General features: G+C 41.5%; 1 protein-coding gene across 2 annotated transcripts in view; it reads left to right on the top strand.

Moving 5' to 3' along the window:
* traf2a (Tnf receptor-associated factor 2a) overlaps nucleotides 1–17,165 on the top strand; it is a 75,582-nt gene extending 58,417 nt beyond the window's left edge. For both annotated transcript variants that reach the window (XM_030059990.1, XM_030059991.1), the window contains 3 exons: nucleotides 13,297–13,474; nucleotides 13,628–13,776; nucleotides 16,625–17,165. In XM_030059990.1, coding sequence (XP_029915850.1) covers nucleotides 13,297–13,474; nucleotides 13,628–13,776; nucleotides 16,625–16,843 — 546 coding nt within the window. In that variant the 3' untranslated portion in view covers nucleotides 16,844–17,165. The remainder of the gene's footprint in view (nucleotides 1–13,296; nucleotides 13,475–13,627; nucleotides 13,777–16,624) is intronic.
* Nucleotides 17,166–17,967: the final 802 nt, after the last annotated feature.

Genomic DNA, 17,967 nt, shown 5'->3' on the forward strand with positions numbered 1-17,967 from the left:
AGGGTAAATATGTGCACTTTAGGAGTACATATTTGTACCTTTTGCTATTCTGGAACATTTATGTGCCTTTTTTTTCCCCAAAAAGGTACACATAGGTACTTAAGAGTACAATAATATGCCCTCTAGGTTACAGTAGGACATAACTATACCTTGAAGTACAGAAATGTCCCCCTCTGTACCCCTTTTTCTGAGTGTGAAGGATACAAGGAAGTTTATTGGTCATTATACAACAGGTTGTATAATGAAATTAAAATGTGGTTCCCTCTTGATTGATTAATTGATTGTATAAAAAATAAAAATTATTAAACATGGAGGAGTGGAGATGGTGCATTTAGTAGTCTCATAGCCTGAGGGAAGAAGCTGCTCTGTAGTCTGGTGGTACGGCAGCGGATACCTGTATCTTTTGCCTGACGGCAGCAGGGTGAGCAGGCTGTGGCTGGGGTGGGTGTTGTCTTTTAGGATCCTTTTGGCTCTGCGCAGGCACCTCACCTCCCCGATGTCACTGATGCTTGGTAGATGGGTGCCAATGATGTTTTGGGCAGTTTTAATCACTCGTTGCAGAGTCTTCCTGTCCTGGGCCGTGCACATCCCATGCCAGTTTGTGATGTTTCCAGTCAGGATGCTTTCAGTCGCTCCTTCGTAGAAGTTGACGAGAACTTGGCATGGGAATTTTGCTTTCTTAAGTTTCCTTAAGAAATACAGCCGTTTCTGAGCTTTTTTAACCAGGGCAGAGATATGTGAAGTCCATGACAGGTTCTCTGTTATGTTGATTCCCAGGAACTTGAAACTGCTCACTTGCTCCACCTCAGCTCCATTGATGTAGACAAGGTTGTGTGTCTTTGCCTCCTTCTTTCGAAAATCAACTATCAGATCTTTGGTTTTGCTGACGTTGAGCAGTAGGTTGTTTTCTGTGCACCATTCTGCAAGATGGTTGATTTCGTCCCGATATGAAAACTCATCATTGTTGGAAATCCGGCCGATGATGGTGGTGTCATCTGCGAACTTCACAATAGAGTTCTCTCCATGTCGGGGGTTGCAGTCGTGGGTGTACAGTGTGAACAGGAGGGGGCTGAGCACACAGCCCTGGGGCGCTCCGGTGTTGAGCACTAGAGTGGAGGAGGAGAGACTGCCAATCCGAACTGACTGGGGTCTGTTTCTGAGGAAGTCCAGTATCCAGTTGCAGAGAGTGGTACTGATGCCCAGAGTGTTCAGTTTTCCAATCAGCTTCATGGGGGAGATTGTGTTGAAAGCTGAGCTGAAATCAACAAACAGCATTCTGGTGTAGGTGTTGCTTTTCTCAAGGTGAGTGAAGACTGAATGGAGAGCAGTGGAGATGGCATCCTCTGTGGATCTGTTGGTTCTGAATGCAAACTGCTGAGGGTCCAGACTGGCAGGGATGTTGTTCTTTATGTGCTGGAGAACCAGTTTCTCAAAGCACTTCATCAGGATGGGGGTGAGTGCCACAGGGCGGTAGTCATTTAGATCAGACACTGCAGACTTTTTAGGCACAGGGATGATGGTGGCTGTCTTGAAGCAGGTGGGAACACTTTCCTGTGGCAGCGATATGTTGAAAATGTCAGTAATGACATCTACTAGCTGGTTGGCACATGTTTTTAGTACACGGCCAGGGATGTTATCAGGCCCAGCAGCTTTACTCATATTCACTTTCAGCAGGACTTTCCTCACATCCACTGTGGATACTGACAGTGGCCGGTCCTCTGGAGGCGGAGTAGACTTTACAGCTGACTCCCTGTTGAGGAGGTCAAAGCGAGCATAAAATGTGTTTAGCTCGTCTGGTAACATGGCCTCACACATGATGGGAGCGCTCCTGCTTTTGTAGCCTGTCACATTTTTGACCGCCTGCCACAAGTCTTTGCTGTTGTTGGTGTTGAGTTCTCTCTCCAGTCTCTGCTGATGCCTTCGCTTTGCCTCCTTGATGCCAGCTTTCAGTTTTGCTCTGGCAGTGTTGTAAGCTTCTTTGTCACCTGACTTAAAGGCAGCTTTTTTGGCTCTACATAGAGCTCTCACCTCTCCATTCATCCAGGCTTTCTCATTAGGGAATGATTTAACTGTCATTATTTTACCACATCATCAGCACATTTGCTGATGTATGATGTCACTGATGATGTGTATTCTTCAAGGTCGATGTGGTTCTCCTGGGTACCAGCATCTTTGAACATCTGCCAGTCCGTGCATTCAAAACAGTCCTGTAGAGCCGCTGCAGCTTCATCTGTACACACTTTAACTGTTTTTACAGTTGGTTTGACCCTTTTTGTCAGTTGGATGTAGGTAGGCAGAAGCAAGGAGATGTGGTCTGACTGGCCAAAATGAGGACAAGAGAGGGCTCTGTAGCTGCCAGGAACATTGGTGTAGACATGGTCCAGTGTGTTGTTTCCTCTGGTGGAGATGTGGACGTGCTGGTGGAATCTTGGCAGAACAGTTCTGAGGTCCGTTTGATTAAAATCCCCAGCAACAATAATAACAGCATCTGGCTGTTTTGTCATGTGACTGCTGATGACCTCATACAATTCCTGGAGTGCATTTTTTGAATTTGCATCTGGTGGAATGTAAACAGCAGCAACAAACACACTGGTGAATTCTTTAGGCAGGTAATATGGCCGACAGCAGTAAAAACTCAATGTCAGGTGAACATTTTCCATCCACTCTGACTGCACCTGAGCACCAAGCATCATTAATGTACACACAGAGTCCGCCCCCTCTCGTCTTACCGGAGTCTTGTGTTCTGTCAGCCCGGAACAGGGTCCGCCCGTCCAGTGCTAAAGCCTCATCCGGTAAGCTGTTTTGGAGCCACGTCTCTGTGAGGATGAGAGCACGGCAGTTTCTGGTTTCTCTTTGCTGGGTCAGCCTGAGCCTTATCTCATCCATTTTATTTTCCTGCAACCGGACTTTTGCCAGGAGTAGGCTGGGTAGTGGGACAGCCTTGGGTCCAAGCCTTCTTACCTACAAATACCTACAAAAACGACTATTCAATGCTACTATCTCAATCAGCACATAAATGTATCTCCATATCGACTGTCCCATCACATCTGATGTCAGATCAAAGGAGATTGGCACCGTTTGGCAGCGTAATGGAAACCCAACCTGATCACCTGTCAGTCAAACAATGTGTCCAGTACGGTGATGTCTTTTTTCCAGTCACGGTGTCTGGCGCTGCTCATGTTAACTACCCAGTTCTTCTTCCATACATATAAATATTCCACACAAATTGAAAATGTAAAAGGCATCAGTTCCTTGCCAGACACTGGGCATTTAGAACAGCGACTGTAAAAGCTTTCCTGAACCGGATTTTGTTTTAATCTCTAGTGTGTTGTTGCATCAGTAAGTGATGGAGTCGAAAGTTGCAAAACAAGCATGTATTTATATGAAGATGGCAAGGATTATCCTTTGAGGAATAAACATTCATTAAAAATGGGGGCTTGACAGTCTAATTTATATTTGCTCATAAAAATCAATAACTTTAACAGACGGTGACAGAGCTAGAAAAAAAAGAGATGCGAGGCAGGTAGGTAATGGAAAGACAGCGGAATGAGGAAGACGAATGTAAGGATAGATGCATGGATGGATGGATGGGTGAATGGATGGATGGCAGGTAGCTCTAGCAACATTCCAGCAGCCAAGACTGGCCTCATTGTCCTGAGTGTGTGTTGCTGCTGCTCTCTTCCTCCATGTCAATTGTGTAAACTTTCATTACGCCTTCGCGCAGCGCATTTTAAAAGCGAGGACGGGCTCATTTGATTGGTTTAAAGTGAATCGGCTGTGTCAAATCCACTCTACACCTTCTCTCCTCCCTTCTGCCGGTAGGAAGGACGGAGGAGTACTTGCACCAGCGTGCACAGTGTGCCAAACTTGCAAAATCCACCTGGCCACACCCAGGTGGCGAAGCACATGTGCGCTGCGTCCCCGCCTCACCCGGTCTGCAAAACTAGAGACCTAATGGTAACTTAATTTTTAAAGTGATGTGAAACGTATGTCACCATTTGGTGTGGAGACATTTCACCAGATGATAGCAGTTGGCCATGGAATTTTCCCATGGTGGCCCCTTTTGCACAAGGTTGGGTCCAATACCAATGTAACCTTGCATAAACTAATGTGATGTGTAAATCAGTTAAATACACTTAACATATTTAGTGCTGGCCCTCTCATTTGCCATGGTTAAACCACAGTTGTAAATCATTGGTTTGTTCTTCTGTCATCTCCATCAGGGTGAGTCAAGGTGAAGGGCTGGAGACTTCTTTGATGCTGTGCTGTCACTGCAAGTTCTTTCATCATGCTTGGACCTGATTGTTTGAGTAGTCAGCTCATGTTTGACATTTTACTCTCAACGGAGATATTGCCACATTTTATTTTATCTGTGCCAGTTTTAAAATGTAACGATAAAACATTTGTATTTATGAACCTATTGATACATGCTGGTTTAAAATGTGTTTTTATAGTTATGTGTTAGCAGCTGTTGTTTATTGTTGTAAAATGCACTGACTTGTATCTGTTTGATAAATACACTGGCTATGTAAAACAAAATTATTTTTTCTGTGTTATTATTTGAACTGACCAGTATTTCTTAATTTCTTATCTAATCAATCAATCAAACTTCAATCAATCAAACTTTATTTATATAGCGTCAAATCACAACAGAAGTTATCTCATGACGCTTTACAGGTAGAGCAGGTAAGGACCACGCTCTACAAATTATAATAGAGAAACAAGAAACCCAACAGATTCCCTCCTGAGCATGCTCTTGGCGACAGTGGCAAGGTAAAACTCCCCTTTAACGGGAAGAACCCTCAGGTAGAACCAGACTCAGGGTGGATGGTCATCTACCTCTACCGGTTGGGTGGGGGGGGGGGGGGGGAGAGAGACAAGGAGACAGAGACAGGGAGATAGGGACAAACTGGGACAGCAGACAACAGCAGAAACAGCAGGGTATCCTGAACAGGTAATCTAGATGGAAGTGACACGCAGCATCTAGCCATCTCATCTGCAGCTGGATGACCTTCCAGGATGAGCAGGACAGTTTGACCTAGACAAGACACAAAAAGCACAACGAAAGCAAAGGGGCAGTGGACTCTGGAACAAGCATGCACAAAAAAGGGGTATGGGGGGACAGGAAGAAGAAAGGATGAGGGGAGAGGAAGATTAGAAGAGAGGAAAGTGCTCAGCATGATATGAAGTCCCCCGACAGTCTAGGCCTATAGCAGCATAACTAAGGGCTGGTCCAGGGCAACCTGGGCCGACCCTAACTATAAGCTTTGTCAAAAAGGAAAGTTTTAAGTCTACTCTTAAAGATAGAGAGTGAATCTGCCCTCCGTACTGAGATAGGAAGATTGTTCCACAAACGGGGAGCCTGGAATTGGAAGGATCTGCCTCCCGATCTAGTTTTAGAGATTTTGGGAACCACCAATAAACCTGCATTTTGGGAGCGCAGTGCTCTGGCAGGGTGATAAGGAACTATGAGCTCTTTCAGATAAGATGGTGCCTGCCCATTAAGAGCTTTATAGGTGAGGAGAAGAATTTTAAATTCTATTCTAGATTCTACAGGTAGCCAATGTAAAGAAGCCAATATTGGAGTAATATGATCTCTTCTCCTAGTTCTAGTCAGCACACGTGCAGCAGCGTTTTGGACCAGCTGGAGAGTCTTTAACGACTTGCTGGTACAACCTGATAATAAGGAGTTACAGTAGTCTAACCTAGAGGTAACGAAGGCGTGAATTAATTTTTCTGCGTCACTCTGAGACAAGATATGTCGGACTTTTGAGATATTACGCAAGTGAAAAAAGGCGCTTTTAGAGACCTATTTAATATGGGAGGTAAAGGACAAATCCGCATCGAAAATGACTCCGAGGTTCCTTACTGTGGAGCCGGGGGCCAAAGTAATGCCATCCAGAGTAGCTATGTCATTAGAAACTGAGGGCCCTATCTTGTGCCACCCGCTATCCGCTGCCACGACCCGCTACCCGCAAATTGCGGATTTAGGAGCTTCCGCTATCCCTAAATGGTATCTTGCGCCACCCGCTACCCGCTATCCGTTATGCCGACTGCATCATTTGCGCCTGGAGGTGCGTCGTGGGCGTGTTTCATGCGCTATCCCTAAAGTTGCTATCTTGCGCACACACTAAGTTTGGGCTGTTAGGAGAGCGCGCCCAGGCGGCTTCAATGCACGCCCTGACGGAGCCTCGCCACACACACGGTCGGACTGATACCGGGACGCCGCCGGAATGGACTGAGTATATTACTCATATAGACTGTTTAGAGGAAAGACTGTTTTAATTGGACACTTACCCCAGCACGTTTTATTGTTTTATCATAAGCCAGCAGCTGTGCTATATTTTTATTATTATTTTAATATTGTATTTGCCCAATCTACCTTGTCAATAAATTAGTTTACACATAGTTCCCCCTCTGCCTCTTGTGTGTGGTGTGTGACCCGGGGATTTTACTCAATCAGTACAACCTTGTGACACGTCCACTTGGACACATGTGGCTCCATCTCCCGAATTAACTCGCCTATAATATAATATATAATATGTATATAAAGCCACCTTGCTTTAGCCTCAGCAGAAGCCCTGAGAAAATCTACCTCCCTCTCTCCATCGCGGGTTTAGGATTTAGGATTTAGGATAGCGCATCCTGCCCTTAAAGGCAATGGCACCTGGCACACTGATTGGTTTAACTGGCGTAACGCCCAAAACACGCCTATACATAATATAGCGGGTAGCGCAGGTGTTTTGCGGATAGCGGGAGGTGCACAAGATAGCAATTTTACGGGGGAACGCCTCTTCCTAAATCCTAAATCCGCAGATAGCGGGTTTAGGGAGTCTGGCGCAAGATAGGGCCCTGATTCCCTAAGGTATTTAGGGCCGAACATGATAACTTCTGTTTTCTCTGAGTTTAATAGTAGAAAATTGGTGGCCATCCAGGCCTTTATCTCCTTAAGGCAGGCTTCAAGTTTACTTAGCTGATGAGTTATATTTGGCTTTACGGATACGTACAACTGAGTATCGTCCGCATAACAATGGAAGTTCACAGAGTATTTCCGGATAATATTACCTAAGGGAAGCATATACGAGATGAATAAAATAGGGCCAAGCACAGAGCCCTGCGGAACACCATATTTTACCTTTCCACAGGACGAGGATTCGTTATTTACATGAACAAACTGATGTCGGTCTAATAAATAGGACTTAAACCAGTTTAAAGCTGTTCCTTTAATGCCAATTAGGTGCTCTAATCTCTGTAATAGAATGTGATGGTCGATGGTATCAAAAGCTGCACTAAGATCCAATAGCACAAGAACGGAGAGAAGTCCATTATCTGATGCGGTTAGGAGGTCGTTTGTAACTCTCACCAGAGCTGTCTCTGTGCTATGGTGTGCTCTAAATCCTGACTGAAAGTTTTCAAACAGTTCATTTTGCTCTAAGTAGCTACAGAGCTGATTAGCGACTACTTTCTCCAATATCTTTGAGAGAAAAGGAAGATTAGATATTGGTCTATAGTTGGCTAAGACATCTGAGTCAAGAGTAGGTTTTTTGAGGAGTGGTTTAATTACAGCTACTTTAAAGGACTGTGGCACGTAACCAGTCGATAAAGTCATATTGGTCATAGCAAGAAGAGATGTGCTAACTAAAGGTAATACTTTTTTAAGCAGCTTGGTTGGAATTGGGTCCAGGAGACATGTAGATGAATTTGAGGAGGAGATAATTGAAGGGAGAAGGTCTCTAGCTTATTATCTTTGATAGATGTCTCAAGAGGTGTTTGGTTAATGCCAATTGTGGGAAGGATGTTATCAATTTTATCTCTAATGGCTAGAATCTTATCATTAAAAAAGTTCATAAAGTCATTACTACTGAGAGTTGTAGGAATACAAGGATCAGTAGAGTTATGACTCTTTGTAAGTCTAGCTAAGGTGCTAAAAAGAAACCTGGGATTATTTTTTTTTTTGAGTAGTAGGCCGTTTTAGTGACGCGGAGGGCCTTTCTGTAAAATTTTAGACTATGTTGCCAGGATAAGCGAGATTCTTCCGTTTTGGAAGAGCGCCATAACCTTTCGAGTCTCTGTGAGGTTCGTTTCAGCTCACGAGTATGTGAGTTATACCATGGAGCTAACCTCTTTTGTTTTATAGTCTTCTTTTTAAGAGGAGCGACGGCGTCAAGTGTCGTTCGTAGTGACGGTGCAACACTATCGCAGAGATTATCAATTTGCGAGGGACTAAAGGAAGCATAAGAGTCATCAGTTAAATTTAGACTTGGTAGTAAACTCAGAGCTGATGGGAGTTCCTCCTTAAAATTAGCAACAGCAGTATCAGATAAGCATCTAGTAGAGACGCTTTTTTCAAGCGGACGGTAATCCTGAAGAAGGAATTCAAAGGTAATCAGATAATGGTCAGATAAGAGAGGATTCTGTGGAAACACTGTCAAATGTTCAATGTCAATTCCATAAGTAAGGACAAGGTCAAGGGTGTGATTATCTTTATGGGTAGGTTCATTTACTCTCTGAGAGAAGCCAATTGAGTCCAGTAACAAAATGAACGCCGTGTTAAGAGAGTTTTCCGTGTCAGTATGGATGTTAAAATCTCCAACTATAATCACTTTATCAGCGCTGAGAACTAAATCTGATAAGAAATCTGGGAATTCTAACAGAAATTCAGAATACGCTGAGTTAGGAGGACGGTATATAATGGCAAACAAGATTGGTTGAACTGCCTTCCAAGCTGGATAAAAAAGAGTAAGAATTAGGCTTTCAAATGAATTGTACTTAAATTTAGGTTTTGGTGTTATAGCCAATTTTGAGTTAAAAATAGCTGCAACTCCACCACCTCGACCATCCCGAGGAACATGAATATTAATATGGCTAGGAGGGGTTGACTCATTAATACGCACATAGTCATTTTCATTTAGCCAGGTCCTGGTCTCATCTCTGGGTTGTCAGGCTTTGGTTCTAATAAACTTGTCCATATTACTAGAAATGAGAGCTGCCCCATCCAAAGTGGGATGGAGGCCGTCTCTCCTAATCAGACCAGGTTTTCCCCAGAATGTATGCCAATTGTCAATAAAGCCCACATCATTTTCTGGACACCACCTAGACAGCCAGCGGCGAAAGGATGACATGCGGCTAAACATCTCATCCGAGGTCAGATTGGGCAGGGGTCCAGAGAAGACTACGGAGTCCGCCATTGTTTTGGCATAAGCACACGCCGATTCAACACTAATTTTAGTGACCTCCGACTGGCGTTGCCGAGAGTCATTTGTGCCGCAGTGGATAATAATCGTACCATATTTACGTTTAGCCTTAGCCAGCAGTTCTGCTCGCACCGGCTATGGGGGGTGACTGGCTAGCTATCTCTGGCTGGCTATCTTTGGTGCGAAGCAGGGCTTCTAACTCACTGAGCCTCGCCTCCAGCGCTTCTATTCTATCACAGTTCTTACATTTACCAGTAGCATGGTCACTAAAGGAGGCAGAGGAATAGCTAAACATACCACACGCCGAGCAGGAAAGGGAAGGGGAGAGGGAGGGAGAGGAGGAAGCCATCGCTAGCAGTTAAGCTATGTCAAGCGACGGGCAGAGAAAAGGCGCTAGGGAGGAGGAAAAGGTTGTATGCTTGGTAAAAACGAGATGACGTGTTAATGTACAGCAGCTAATGAGTTACAGGCCCAAAGTAAGGCAGATTGGGATTATTTAAACGTGGAAAATTACGCTAAAATCTGCTAACAACAAACTAGTCGAGCACAGCTCAAGAACAGGAAGGAAAACAATACGCTCACCGTCAGTACGTCGGTACGTCACTCCATCGGTAACTTGTTGCAGTACCTTTTTTTAGTTGGCATTCCCAATGAACAATTTGTAGTTGAATGACCATGAGACACATATTATGCAAACAACTTATTTTTAATTGGATGAATTATGAATCCAACTAAGATGTTTACATTCAACTGTTTGAATTAGAAAACCGGCCTAATAAAAGCAATCGCAACCGAAAATAATTAGTTGCCACAGCTTTACATTTATTACAGTGATCTGTTTCAAATTCTCAAACTCTTAATGCGGTATAATCTGATCCTTGACTCTCTATTCTTAGGTTCCCAACCAGTGTACTTTCACTAAAACATTGCTAAATATGCATGAGCATGACTGACCAGCACGTTCATAGAACTTAAGACTAAAGACTGGCCTCTGGCTTGTTCACATTGTGCCAGTGTAGCCTGTGAGTGAGTATTGAAGGAACTGTTCACACCAAGGTGAAAATTATGTTATTATCTACTTACCTGCTTGTCAGTTGACACTCCACTTAGCTTTTTGCACCTCCACTTCCTCTGTTGTTTGGAGCTACCAAAAGGGCACAATTGTCTCTTATTTCAAGTGAAAATTTGCTTGTTTCATTGGCAAAATTTGTTTCTTGTTTCTAGCTAATTTTCACTTATTTCAAGTGAATTTTCACTTTTTCCACTGGCAAATTTTGCCAATGAAACAAGCAAATTTTCACTTGTTTCAAGTGAATTTTGACTTGAAACAAGTGAAAATTGTCTAAAAACAATTTACTTCTGAGGTGATCATGTCTTATTGTAAGTGTAATGAGATATTTTGACTAGAAATAAGACATTTTTGACTTGAAATAAGACAAATAATCTTGGTAAGATTTTGCGTTTTTGCAGTGTACACTCTGTTTTACTCCTACAAAACTTCTTCATTGTGAATTTGCACATCTTTTGACTACCTTACCTCACTAACTATAAAGTATGTTATCCAGTGTTCTATTGTAGTATATTTTTGGTATAAATAAACAGCAATAAACAGCAAAATTTCAGAGAGTTATTCCCGGAGGGGACATGAAAAAATGTCTGTCTGGCACTACTGTACCACCCTCTTTCTCTCTTACACTCCTTTGAAACTTGCTGTACAGTGTTGAGCCCTCAGCATGTTCATATGTTTTAAATAATGCTATTAAAAGCAATAATCCTTTAACCAAATTTCTTTGCACACTGTTCTAATTTCCACTACAGTCCATCAAAGTAGCTTTACAAGAACTAGAAACTCAAAATAAGCTCTAAAACTAGGGGAAATACCTTGAATAATTCAATAATCCAGCTAATAGATATGTATCTAGAGACAAATTCAAAATATCAGTAAATTATGAACTATTTCTGACATTAATATCGTGACAGACTTTTTGAAAGAATAATAAAAAAAAAATGTATTTGCTCCTCCTGTGGTCTGTCCTCTCATCTCCTCTCCCTCTTTCCGTCACTGTCATGCCCTCGCTTGACTTTGTAAACAGTCATTAGCTATTAGCTTAAACAGTGAACTGAAAGAAGCAGGTTTTGGACCAAGCATGGGAAAAATATTGCTTTTCATATTACAACCTTGTGCCTTTGTGTATAACTGTCCTTATGAAATGTCCGGACAACCTGCTGCCGAAATACAAGAACTTCCCAATTTGTGGTGGATATAGTACATCTAGCTAGCTATCCATCCATCCTAAATAAACCCAGCTGCAGTCAAGTTCATGTGAACACACTGCCGCTCATACCTACATCTGGAGGCTGTCTGAAAAGTAACACAGTTTTCAGTACCAGAGACAGCAGCTTTGAAAATGATCATAAACATGTCTCTGTTTGCAAGGTAAGCTTTTGTCCTTGTTTAAGCATTTTATGCAGTAGAACCTGCAACAAGCAGCAGCTGTTGATGGTGCAGTGCAAATGTATGCTTTATCCACATATCGTAGGCTATTCTCAATGTGGAGGTCTTCTTAGCTCTTAAGACACTGTGGCTAAAGGGTGTAACACATATTAATTCAATTTTTCATTCATGAAAATAAAACTGAAAAAAGAAAATTGTCTTCAAGTTTCTAAAAAATTAAATTTTTTGACAGGTCAATTTAAAGTTAAGATGTTAACATTTAAAAAAAAAAAAAAAAAAAAAGATTGCCATCTGAACTGATCTCAGTGCAACCAGAATCCGCACACACCTGGAAGTTAATTTTAATTAAGGGTAATGTGAAGTCCTGTCTATGCAGAGAGATGCCTGTTAATAATAGATTTCTCTTGGCAACCGATCTTTTTGCAGGGAAGGGATTAAGTTACTTTGACATCTTAGAGTCCAGTCAAAACCTAATATCGATTTTTAACCCTCCTGCCACTGATTGCTTAACTCTACAACTGCGGCTGTTATCCTCAAGTAGGCTCAACAAATGGTCTCCACAGCAATGTAATAGGTGAAAACATTTGTTTGCATATTGTTGCAGTGCTAGTAAGACGCGTATGTATTTCAGTCCAAACAAACTGTATACTTGCAAAACAGATGACTGGTTTTACCAGTGTCGAGACATTGTTACCCAAGGGGAACACCCAGCCAGTCCCGCAAGAATGCAGTACAGTGGAAAACGCAGCACCTGAAAACTCTTACCTTATCTATCTTAAAACTTATTTTAAGATAGTAATTTTAAGGTACCCCCAAAACTTGCTGGATAATTAAAATAGTACACAAGCAATCCTAAATAAGAAAATCTCTGTTTACTATCCCTTACACCTTTATTACATCAGGTAAATCTCTTTAATTCTGAGGCAGGATGATCCACAGTCAAAGGTACCACAAAGACATGCTTTTCAAAGGAGTTGAAAAACAGCTGTAGTTTCCTTTGCTGCAGTGCCCACTAGTCATGATGAATCAGATTTAGCGTTTCATTTATAAGTTTCCATTCCCTTGCAGTCCAGTATTAGAATACTCTAAAATACATATTTTCTGCACGAGTTGTACTGTTTGTCTTGGGTTTATTTTACCTCACAATTATTTTGTGAGGTAAAATAAAGTTGTCAAAAAGTAGTTCAGCTATCAAATTCCTTATAGCCATAATTAGCGTTAATTCTTCACTCTATAATTTGCTCTATATTTATTTCTGAAACACTGCTTTACATCCAATACAAATAAATCAATAAAAAATATTATTTGTTTGACATTTCAATTTCTAGTGACTCTAGAGTTACCACACAACAAGTTTTCCAGGCAAAGAACACACCATCAGTTCCTTGACAGGCTACAAAGCCATAACCAGTTAATGATTCATGCTACTTTTTTTGTGGTGCATCTTTGTTGAAGATGATCAACTGCTCTTGGTTTTAAAAATGTGTCCATGTTGTCAGATAGCTAAGAAAGCTGCTACTGCTCTACAGCCATCATCACTTATGAGTGGCATCATGGTCAGCTTTCTTTTTCTTTTAGGGGGTTAATGGGTCTCTGCATCTCCTGAAAAAGTGGTAAAATGTATGGAACTGTGTGGATGTGCTGCAGGTGCGTCAGCTAGAGAGAACAGTAGGTTTGAGAGACCTGTCCATCGTGGAGATGGAGGGGAAGATGAGGGAGATGTCAGCAGCCACCTTTGATGGTATCTTTGTATGGAAGATCTCCGACTTCACCAAGAAGAGGCAGGATGCTGTTGCTGGCCGGGCCCCTGCCATGTTCTCACCCGGTAACACCTTTTTATCAATATCAACAGCTCAGAGTTCCGGTCTAGAGTCAGTGTTTACTGTCCTGTAGCATCCCTCCATGTAAAGCCTCCACTCTTGAATGGCAGTAAATTTATGCACATGATGCTGCTGCGTGGCTCTGTTGTGTTCTCCAGCCTTTTATACAAGTAAATATGGCTACAAGATGTGTTTGCGGATCTACCTGAATGGGGATGGGACGGGCCGCGGTACCCACTTGTCTCTGTTCTTTGTGGTGATGAGAGGGCACAGCGACGCACTGCTGAAGTGGCCATTTAATCAGAAGGTAAAACTTCATGATCACTGGTTACCACCAAGTTGAAAATAATGCTGTTGGACAGTGATGATTTTTTTTTTTTTCCTTCAAATTGTAGCAAGCCATAAAGAGTTTCCTAATAGAGAAACTTTACGATATGCTTGGGGCAATTTTTAATGAGACACTGCAAAGGTCCACAAAGTCCCATTTTTTGCTTTTTGCTGAATTTGGCCCATGGAGAACTTTTTGGGTAGCTTTACCCATTTAAATTGAATGGGTAGAACTAGCGGGGGCCTTTGTTTCATGGCAAATCAGAGTGTTTTTGGGTGGTTCATTTTGGCATGGCAACAGCTGTACATATACAAGTGATACCACTGTGTCAGCAGAGGAGTTTGTCTGAATAACTTCTGTCATAACAAAATAAGCATCTTGTCATTTGGTGGTTCTGTTTGTCTCTCTATGTCACGGTGTCACAGCTTGCAACAACATCAAAGGGATTGTTAACATACAAAAATAATTAAAATCATCTATGTGCTGGTAAAGTTATTTATTCAATAATGTTCTGGCAAAGCCAACAGGTAACGCTCAGTTTCTTCCAGAACAAACGTATTTATTTTTTCTAAATTTGGATCAAAATCAAGAGCCACAAAGTTATTTCCGCATTTTTCATTCATTTTCTTGGTAAAACATGTTTCTGTTAGCCGTGTGTCAGTTGTGTCACCGACATGAACAAACTCTTATGCTGGCACGATGACATCAGTTGAATGTTAACCGCTGTTGTCAATGGCACGATGAACCACCCAGAAATACTCATAGCTGTGATTTGCTGTAAACAAAAGGCCCACCCTGGTTCTACACATCCACTTTCTATGGCCTTATTGCAGGTGACTTTTGAATCCACAATTCATTACATTTTATTCATAATTAAATTTTTCATTTTATTTTGATTTGATTCCTTTGTTTTGATTCCTCTGATTTTCTATTTTTTATTTTGTGACTTATTTTATATCATTAGTCATCTTTATTTCATCTTTAATCAATTTATCTTCATATCATCATGTAATTACTCTTTGCTGTTTTATTAAGTTTAATTGATTGGAATTAGTCCTTTAATTTTTTTTAATATACACTACCAGTCAAAAGTTTGGACACATCTTCTCATTCAATATTTTTTCTTTATTTTTACTACTTTCTACATTGTAATTACATACTGAAGACATTAAATATATGAAGCAAGATACATTGAATTATGTAGCAAAGAAAAATAACTGTTAAATAACTCTAAATATGTTTTATATTTTAGCTTCCTCAAAGTAGCCACCCTTTGCTTTGTTGACAGCGCTGCAAACCCTTGGCCTTCTCTCAGTGAGCTTCAAGAGGTAGTCACCTGAAATAGTTTTCACTTCACAGGTGTGCCTTGTCAGGGTTCATTTGTGGAATTTCTTGCCTTCTTAATGGGGTTTGGACAATCAGTTGTGTTGTGCAGAAGTCAAGTTGGTACCCAGCTGACAGCCCTATTTGACAACTGTTAGAATTCATATTATGGCAAGAACCAATCAGCAAAGTAAAGAGAAATGACAGTCCATCATTACTTTAATAACTGAAGGTCAGTCAGTCCAGAAAATTGCAAAAACTTTAAATGTGTCCCCAAGTGGAGTCGCAAAAACCATCAAGCGCTACGACGAAACTGGCTCACATGAGGGCCGCCCCAGGAAAGGAAGACCAAGAGTCACCACTGCTGCTGAGGATAAGTTCATCTGAGTCACCAGCTTCAGAAATCACAAGTTAACTAAGGAAAAGCAACAAGCAGAAGACATTTGTTTGGGCCAAGAAACACAAGGAATGGACATTATTTGTGTTTCTTGGCCCAAACAAAGTGGAAATCTGTGCTTTGGTCTGATGAGTCCAAATTTGAGATCTTTGGTTCCACCCGTCGTGTCTTTGTGAGACGCAGAAAAGGTGAACGGATGGATTCCACATGCCTGGTTCCCACTGTGACGCATGGAGGAGGAAGTGTGATGGTGTGGGGGTGTTTTGCTGGTGATACTGTTGGGGATTCATTCAAAATTGAAGGCACACTGAACCAGCATGGCTACCACAGCATCCTGCAGCGACATGCCATCCCATCCGGTTTGCGTTTAGTTGGACCATCATTTATTTTTCAACATGACAGTGAGCCCAAACACACCTCCAGGCTGTGTAAGGGCTATTTGACCAAGGAGAGTGATGGAGTGCTGCGGCAGATGACCTGGCCTCCACAGTCACCGGACCTGAACCCAATTGAGATGGTTTGGGGTGAGCTGGACCACAGAGTGAAGGCAAAGGGGCCAACAAGTGCTCAGCATCTCTGGGAACTCCTTCAAGACTGTTGGAAAACCATTTCAGGTGACTACCTCTTGAAGCTCATCGAGAGAATGCCAAGAGTGTGCAACGCAGTAATCAGAGCAAAGGGTGGCTGTTTTGAAGAATCTAAAATATAAAACATGTTTTGAGTTATTTCACACTTTTTTGTTTACTACATAATTCCATATGTGTTCATTCATAGTTTTGATACCTTCAGTGAGAATCTACACTGTAAATAGTCATGAAAATAAAGAAAAAACATTAAATGAGAAGGTGTGTCCCAACTTTTGACCGATAGTGTATACACACACACACACACACACACACACATATATATATATATGTAGATAGATAGATAGATATACATATTGCACTAATTCTAAGTAGTCCAGCTCTTTGTCTGTCACCACATCACTTGGTCAGTCTTGCTGTAGTTGAAATACGAATAGCATGCAACAGCCTGCATTAATGGCTCAGCTGCAGTTTTGCCATGAAAACAGATGTAAGGCTTGATGTTCCGAACATGTGTGTCCAGGTCACCCTAATGCTGCTGGACCAGAACAACCGGGAGCATATAATTGATGCCTTCCGGCCCGACATCTCTTCTTCGTCCTTCCAGAGACCTGTCAGTGACATGAACATCGCCAGCGGTTGCCCGCTCTTCTGTCCACTGTCCAAGCTGGACTCTAAAAACTCCTACATACGTGATGACACCATCTTCATCAAGGCCATTGTGGACCTTACTGGTCTCTAAGCAGAGGATGGAAGGCATAAATCCAATCCCACCCGCTATTGCTACTACCCCATTTGAATTTGACAGACTTTTGTATCACCACTAACTGGCATTTCGTTTTTGGGTCTGTTCAGTTGTTTTGGTTTTGGTATGGATTGGTGATGGCTATACAACCAGGGCAGGAAACTAGTGGGTTTTGACTACCAGCCACATTGGGTGGTAAATTCCAAAATTCCCAGCCATTTAGGCTGTTTTACCAATCAAACTGTTGTTTTGTTTTGTTTTGTTTTGTTTTGTTTTGTAATCAAAAAAAACAACAACAAAAAAAAAAAAAACTTGCAAATGATGGTTGATTACCATCCAAAGTGGCAAGAAATGTGGACACTGAACTGTCCCAGCCAAAATAAAAACTGACATTTGGCTGGTGGCTGTGTTGATTTCCACCCCTGCATAGGAGCCTTACACAGAATTTTGAAATGATAGAAGCATTCTATCATTCATAACACCCAAAATATCTTTCAGATATTTAAAATAGCCAATATATATCATCTATCTGCTGTACCATGAACCACTTGCAACATAGCTATGTAGATTGAATCCTCCACCAACAGAGCGATAGATGAAGCTGGTTTAGGCTCAAGTGCTATTTGTTGCTGTGTAGTATTCAATATTTGGTCTTCAGTCTTCTTTTTTCTCTCTGTTTTGTTTTTCAGTTTTTGCATATACAGGCGTGGAGCTCCAATAAAAACAATGTGATGCCCATATAGCCTTCAAACTGTCACTCTGCTTTGCGCACAGTTTGTAGTGCACTAGGACTTTTTTAAGTCTGTAAATTGTACAGAAGTGTAATGCATTCACTTAAGAAAAAAAATTCAGCTATTTTTCTGAATTAATGAATTAATTAAATAACTAAATAATTATCTCATCGATTTAGGAAAACAGCTGATTTTCCCTCATGAAATAAGCTGTTTTTCTGAATTAATGAGATGAATTTCAGGGCACACTTTTTTTTTCATGAAAACTTTTCTCAGAATTACTATGTAATTATCTCATTAATTCAGAAAAATGGACCAGATTTCTTTTTTCATGAAAACCTTTCTCAGAATTCTGAGATAACTGTGATTCATTCAGAAAAACAAGCAAGA

The sequence above is a fragment of the Myripristis murdjan genome, chromosome 9 (genome assembly GCF_902150065.1).
Source record: "Myripristis murdjan chromosome 9, fMyrMur1.1, whole genome shotgun sequence".
Lineage (NCBI taxonomy): Eukaryota > Metazoa > Chordata > Actinopteri > Holocentriformes > Holocentridae > Myripristis > Myripristis murdjan.